Source organism: Barbatula barbatula (genome assembly GCF_947034865.1).
Source record: "Barbatula barbatula genome assembly, chromosome: 25".
NCBI lineage: Eukaryota > Metazoa > Chordata > Actinopteri > Cypriniformes > Nemacheilidae > Barbatula > Barbatula barbatula.
This window is the reverse complement of record NC_136788.1, coordinates 4,454,567-4,461,947: the sequence shown is the minus strand read 5'-3', so window position 1 is coordinate 4,461,947 and position 7,381 is coordinate 4,454,567. Positions and strand designations below refer to the sequence as shown.

Sequence of the window (7,381 nt, the reverse complement as noted above, 5' to 3'; positions counted from 1 at the left end):
GTTACAGTGTTTTCAAGCCCACATTTATAGTAAAACTGATGCAACTGATGTCTTCCGTTACACCAAACGGGTTATCTCTTATTTTTAATGAGCAATAACTCTCTGCCACCAATAGATCCCAGGCAACAGGATACGTTTTTAATCGTGGAATCTTGGTTGGCGCATAAACAAATAATTCATGTGCCCATATTTGGACACTTTTCCGGTTCTCTTCCGGTGAAACAACTTGGTGAACTCATAATATATCCTTGGCCATATGCAAAGCTCATAAGGCGTCCTTGGCTATATGTAATAAATTGGACTTGTTTACCAAAATGTGTGTGGGGTAGGTGCAGGTGTTCTATGTAAAAAGTGTTTTCTGCATGTCATCCTCTAAACTTTATTTGAACCTTAGGCCTCACAGACATCACTGGATTTTATATTGCTGTAAAATTTAGAAAAGTATTCTTAAACATGCTATATAAGTATTTTTATGTAAATAATCATTAAACAGGTATACTGATTGTAACATTAAGTCATTAAAACATTTTGGTCATTTGCTCACACTCATCTTGAATTAAATGTGGTTAAATATGGTTTCTGATTATATCACTAATAACTAATATTCTATTCTATTGTTCCTATGAATACTTCTTAATGTGAAACGAAATGATATGTAGATTAATATTCAAATGCATGCATAAATGAAAATATATCATTGTGGTTAAATATATGTTAAAGAAAATAGTCAATAAAAGATAAAGTAAATGCATGGCTTTGTAATTATCAGAATAATTGCTTTTAAAAAAAATGTCTCACAAACTCTCTCTAATCCTTACACTCGTGATTTGTTGGTTAAAATGGAGACAACGCAAAATAAACCAAATGTTATATCAACTTTAATGTATTCACAAAACAAACGTTTAGATCGATATTGTAATAATAAAACTACCGTGAATTATTTTGGCCACGATTATACGAAAATCTTATATGATGACAGCCCCAATAACAGGATCTTCATATGATAAAAATATATATTAATTACAGCATGTTTAATTGTACGATCTAATAAAGGTTGGAAAGAAATTTTTTGCAGATCAAAAGCTGTAATTCCTGCCAGCACAAGGTACTGTCCATAAAGGGCCCACACCTTTGCTTCAGGCCCTTCTTTTTATTAAAGTATTTTATATACATATTTTATATTAAGTTATGAAGGCATTAGAGAGAAAAATAATTTATCCATGAAGGAATAACTCCAAATTTATTCTTAAGGAGTTACGGTTGCCTAGTTATATTCTAGAGACCATGGATATATATGGTCTAATGTGAAAAGTCACATTAAAATATGAATTATATGAATCTCAAAATTCGATGTAGTTTGATAACAATCAATAAAAAAAAGTACATTTTAAGAGTAACTCTCCACAGATGTTTCTCAAAACATAAAGGTATTTATTGTATTATTAAAGCTAAAAACAATAAAAAACACTTACATATATACAATAAAAAAACAGAACACTGATTATTCACATTTAAAACACAAGTGACTGAGAATTTTACCAAAATATAAGACATTCCTAATTTTTGTCTCATTGCATGGCCAGAGATGCAACAAGGTATAAAAAGAACATAATACAAAATCTGGATAGAGTTTATTGCAAATGTAGCAGCTGTCATAATGCAAAAAAACTGTTAACCGGCACTCCCAACGTCACTCCCATTTGTAGATCTTTAACATCTTCTCAGTCAAAGATGCCAGATAACTGCTCTGGTTCACCTCAAACGGACAGATGTCCAGTACAGGAAGATCTGCAGGGAATTTCTGAAGTAAGGCACCCGTTCCTGCATTCCATACCTGCACAGAAATCGCAGTTAACACAACGGCGATCCTAAGTAGACTGCAGTTGTGTTAAACAGTTACTCACCATGGTGGAGTTTGTGCTCTCATCTCCAGCGCACACTAATGTGGATCCATCTCCAGCTGGACTCTTAAAGACAGCGTTCTTGGTTAGTAACTTGCACGAGGAGCCGGCTGTGAAAGTCTGGACCGGGGAACAAGAGCAGACAGGCGGCTGGCCGTTGTCTGACTCAGGGCTACGATTGAGTTCCATCAAAACACACCGCAATGCTGGGTTTGATCGACCTGGACCGCACAGAACCACAACAGTATGTTGAAACATCTCAATAGAACAGAACATTTACAAATTCAGATTTAAAATATAAACAGTTAAGAAGAGTCAAAAACGATATCATAACATCTCAAGTGTATGTGTATTATCAATGCATTATCTATCAATAACAAATGAATAATAAAATAGTAAATGGTATCAAAATCCATGGTGTTATTGCAAGTTTCTTTACGCGATGTACATTGATGAAACGTAACTGAAATAAATACTAGAACTGCTTATTTATTAACAGGGTTCCCACTCGAAGCCAAATGTCAAATTCCCTCACTTTTGAATTTCCATGACCTAAAATGAAGGACACCCAGTTTTTAAAGTGGTCGTATTTTAGCCAAAGCTCTTGAAACGTACATTTTCTGGCATTTTGCCTTAGTTAAGAGCTATTGCCAAGCGTGAAGGGAATAAAATGGTGCTGAAGATAACCATAACAATATGCAAAACAAACAATATAAAATACAGTGTAGAAAAATTACATTTTGATAAATGGAAACTAAAATTTAAATTGACAAACAGCATCCCTGATATTCCATGCCTTCGACAAAATACATAAAATTCCAGGATTTTCAATGTCTGGAATAGACCTTTTAAAATTCCATGATATTCCAGAAATTCCACGAGGAACCCTGCTTTTAAAAATACCATATTGTTAAATCCCAATTATGCAGTTTCATTTTAGCATCAAACACTACTCGACAAATAATAATAAGACGAAATCTTATGAAATTGTGATATAAATGAGAGTATTACCAGGCCTGTATGTGACGAGACCATGTCTGCTGTCCGGCTCCACCTGTATATCTGTGCAGTTACCGGACTCCAGAGGCAGAATGTGAGGCGTGTACACAGTTCCCTCCTTGTGCTCCCAGAAGCAGCCACCCTCCAGCGTGCCGGCGATGAGACCGCCGCATGGAAATGAACTGGAGGCGGCACGGGGGATGTAGGACAGAGACACCACCGGACAACTGCAATAATGTAGATCAGCAATACAAAACATTAAAAACAACTCAAACACATACTAAACTTACATATCCCAAAATGAATTACACATTTATGAAAACAATCCAACAGTCCATTTAGCAAGACGCAATTAATTCTGCTCCAGAGGCACTTCCGGTTTTTATACACAACAGTAATACAAACATTTGTACAACCAACAAAACAGTCAGATCTGAATAAAATGCTAAACACATTTAAGACTAAATTATATACACATATATATTTTTATGTGTGTACAAAACAGGAAGACATCTAGACATTACATGTACAATACGTCTCGCAAAATGACCCAATAGAAACTTCTTGATGCTGTTCAACTCAACCCACTTGGATCGCAAAGGCGCTAACTCCTGGACGAATGTGCTGGTGTCACGTGTGTCGTACACTAGCACGGAGCCGTTGCTTAGACCCGCATAGATGTAGTTGTTGTTGTCATGGCACCAGCAGCAGCTCCACACAGGTTTGCCGGTGTTGTATGTTTGGACCACAGTGTTGGCCATTAAGCTGCACAGAAAATATCCAAATAGAGCACTTGTAACTGGTAAGTATTTATAGTAGTACGCTACATGGTGTCTATATATTCTTAGAAATGAAAATCTCAAAATACAAAAACGTTCTATAATGACATCAACTTTAGTTTGTTACCTAGTGAGTTTGATGGTGTTGTCCAGGGCGGCTGAAAGCAGTAAGCTGTCTTGCTGTTGGCTGAAGGCGAGACCTCTGATCTGTTTGGAGTGAATGGGGATGTACTGACTGGGTTTGAGATTGACAGTGCTGATCTTCTTCACCCCATAGCCTGAGAAGCACCAAACAACCATGTTCACATGGCAACAAAAACAAGGCTAATAAATTCTAAAATTCGAGACACCCACCTGGTATGAATGCTGCTTGTGGTGACGGCTGGGATGCCAGAAGACACCCGAGACGCTCGCAGTGGGACAACACCCGACACCCCCCTGCTTGAGATACAAGCACTGCCTTAGAGAAGACGTAATGTCCACCGCTGGACGATTCCTGACGCTGGGATAATGACAGAGCCGCTCCCTGTGAGGAACTGTAAGCCACCTGAGCTCTCAACCTTCTCAACTCCTACGCAGATCAGGATATACAACTACATGTTAAAAAAACAGACAATATGATTGTCACAAAAATAAGTAGTATTATATCATATATCGTCTTTAAGGAGACCACCCTTACAAAAATGTACTGGACATCAAAAAACCCACTTCAGTAGACCAATACTACCAAGCAAGACTTCAAGAAGAGAAGACCGAACACCCACCTCGATTTCATTCCGTAGTCTTGTGTTTTCATCTCTCACCGTCTGCAACTGCAAACGACACTGAGCGGCTTCCACTTCTCCCAATCTGCGTAACCTCCGTTCATCCTCTAAATATCTACACAAACAAAGAAACCGAGACCATCCTAAACGCCACATACTTAAAGGAAACAGGTATGACAATGGGTAATAAAGTCTAAAGCTCGTACTTTTTCAGTTGCACTGTTTCCGTGTTGTCGAGGGCTTTGACTCTCCGCGCATAAAGAAAGATGATGTGGTCCCGTTTGGCCTTTTTATTACACTAAAGAGACATAAATAAGCATTATATTTAAATGTTAAGTCAGCTGTGTGAGTAACCTTTGACTCCCCATCACATATTAACCTTAAGTCAAACCAAAACAACATTAGACTTACACAGTGAACACAACGGTCTAAGCACCAAACCCACCTGTGGACATTTATTTCCTTCCACCAGCCAGCGCTTTATACACTCATGGCCAAAGAGGTGACCGCAGCGAAGAGCGGCCAAACGGTGGTTGCCTGCCGTGGTCCAGGGTTCAAAACAGATGGAGCAGGTCTCGCCCTCCTCCTCATCTCCACCAGCCTGTGCAGCAGGATTGACAACAGGTGCAGACTGCTGTACGGACTCAGAGACCGGCTATGAGACACAAACATAAAAAACAAGCGAGTAAAACTGCCAATGTCTGACATGCAGTGATTTTCAATAAATAGCAAGTGCAATATGGATGTTTTTGTTCAAGTTATTTTAAGACAAAACAAAACTTAAGCCACCTTAACATTCGATTATATTATTTGGTTGTAGAGGCAAACCAGGCCAATATTTTGACAATATATGGCTCACCTCAGTGTCTTGTTTTGGTGGTTCTGGTTGTGCTTCTGCCTGTGCTTGCGGTTGAGCTACAGACTCTGTTACTTCAGACACTTGTGTAGGAACACTGACGTCTGCAAACAAACGTTCATTTAACATGCACATGGAAATGATAACATTTACATTCATTTAAAAAAGACGTAACGATATGGGAACAATAATGTTGACCTCCGAACAATCAACAACAAATGTAAATTTGGGTGTCATGAGTATGATTTTTTTGCGCATTTTTCTTAAGCATTAAAAATAGATTTCAATTGTTTAACTGAAGTCTTACATTTAATGTTGGTAACGGTATTGTGTCTGTATTTTTCACTCACCTGATGTTGTTGTGGTCAATGTCGTTGCTGCGTGGCTGGAGTTTAGTACAGGTTCTGTCTGTGGCTCTGGGTGTGATGTATTTCTTAGGTTCTGATCGAAAGTGTTTCGCATCTCTGCCACTGTACGGATGAGAGACTGAAGAACTTCTGTGGTACCCAGTCCGTTACGCGTAAAGATCTCTGCATTTGAACTTCATGCAAAGACAAGAGTGGCATTAAATCAACAAGTAAAACAACAACCTTAATATAGCAGATATACTGTAGATTTGTCCTGGATTTCTGCATATCTTGGTTACAAATTGTACTTGGTTTGAACAAAGTCATAACAATAGAAACCCACAATGCTTTACAGAAAATTAAATTAATTTCAAATTGATGCTGGAGACCAATATATACATAGAGATTATTGTTTCTCTTCAGAAAACCTACATCAAACCCCTGAACCAAACATTTAAATTCTGTCTTAAATTCCTCACCTTCAAGTTGTTCCAAATCTGCACGTGTCTTTGTTGTGATGAACACAGAGAAAGATATTTGGAATAATGCTAACCAGACAGATTTTGCCCCCCATAGTAGGAAAAATGCAATGGAAGTCAAAAATGGGGGGCAAGATTTGTTTTGTTATTAACAGTTTATTGCAAATAGCTAATTTATACAGATTTGGAACAACTGGAAGGTGAAGTATCCCTTTAAGTCGGATGGATTCCTTTTATGATGGATGGATGTGTGTATTTGGAGCTTTGGTTACATACGTGCTCTAATGGCCATATATAAGCTTGCCTGTGATCGCAAACATTTTGGTGCTTATGAACATCTGGATGGCGCATATTACACATTTATTTACCCAAGTGCTCTTTGGCCATTCCCAACGAATGAAAGCCCGAGGCTATCCGAGGTGCCTGTTGTCTGTACGGAAGAATCTTCTTCCTCTGTGCTGCTGTCAGATTCAGACACTACAATCACATCCCCCTCCCTGGAATGCACCGGTACCACCGTCTGTGGGTCCACCTCCATATCCTCCATCTTTGAAAGTATTCTGTGGGATATAAAAGCAAGAATTAAAGTCCGAAACACTTACGTGTGCATTCAGATCACGTGCTTTTTCGGTAAGAGCGCACATTATAACGCAATGTACAGGTAACGTTATAACGTCCTATTCACACGAGTTACACAGCATTCCTACCTACTGTTGCAAGTCTGCTTTCTGTGCAGGGAAGCTTTAACTTGTATATACAGACAACAACTGTGAATAAATATGTTTATTGTGAGTAGTTCCAGGAGACCCCATAGTCAGAATCAACGAGTTCGCAAGTTGCTTCCTATATGTTGCTGATAAAATAAGAGTCTGGTGGTCCAAACAAATGTGCGTATAAGTAACAAACAAATAACACAAATGATTTAAACCGAAACAACTTCCACATTAAAACGCGTGTACGCATCAGCATGCGCTCTAATGCAAAACATAAACACGCTTGCTAACGCTGCTAACTACGACCCAACAACAATGCACAAAAGTTCAAGAATTTACCCAAAGAGGGGTCCGTTTTGCACGTAAATGTCTATGTGCGGTCATCAACGAACCAGTTTGAGGAAAACGATCTTAATCCGCTGAAATAACGACACGCCAGATAGAAAAATCCGTAAACGAGTTCGCTTGTGCTAAACGGTACTTGAGCGCAGTGGATATAACCGCCAACACGAAGCCCCGCCCACTTTATGCTTTTTCTAGGAT

The 7,381-nt window shown here is 38.6% G+C and overlaps 1 protein-coding gene across 1 annotated transcript; it reads right to left on the bottom strand.

Moving 5' to 3' along the window:
* Nucleotides 1-1,219: 1,219 nt before the first annotated feature.
* Nucleotides 1,220-7,381, bottom strand: rfwd3 (ring finger and WD repeat domain 3). The gene is made up of 13 exons (XM_079450766.1): nucleotides 7,178-7,381; nucleotides 6,494-6,685; nucleotides 5,650-5,840; nucleotides 5,303-5,403; nucleotides 4,889-5,098; nucleotides 4,650-4,741; nucleotides 4,444-4,558; nucleotides 4,034-4,250; nucleotides 3,807-3,957; nucleotides 3,489-3,665; nucleotides 2,913-3,127; nucleotides 1,905-2,122; nucleotides 1,220-1,834 (listed from the first exon to the last, which is right to left on the bottom strand). Exons 2-13 carry the CDS (start codon nucleotides 6,670-6,672, stop codon nucleotides 1,691-1,693), a joined length of 2,010 nt encoding a protein of 669 aa, XP_079306892.1. The 5' UTR covers nucleotides 6,673-6,685; nucleotides 7,178-7,381; the 3' UTR covers nucleotides 1,220-1,690.

Excerpts from the sequence above, each read along its gene's own strand:
- rfwd3 (XM_079450766.1), bottom strand. The coding sequence starts at position 6,672 with ATGGAGGATATGGAGGTGGACCCACAGACGGTGGTACCGGTGCATTCC. Across the intron at positions 3,128-3,488 it reads TTAGCGCCTTTGCGATCCAA|TTGTCCGGTGGTGTCTCTGT; the intron begins GTGGGTTGAGTT and ends ACATTATTGCAG. Across the intron at positions 1,835-1,904 it reads AGAGCACAAACTCCACCATG|GTATGGAATGCAGGAACGGG; the intron begins GTGAGTAACTGT and ends ATTTCTGTGCAG.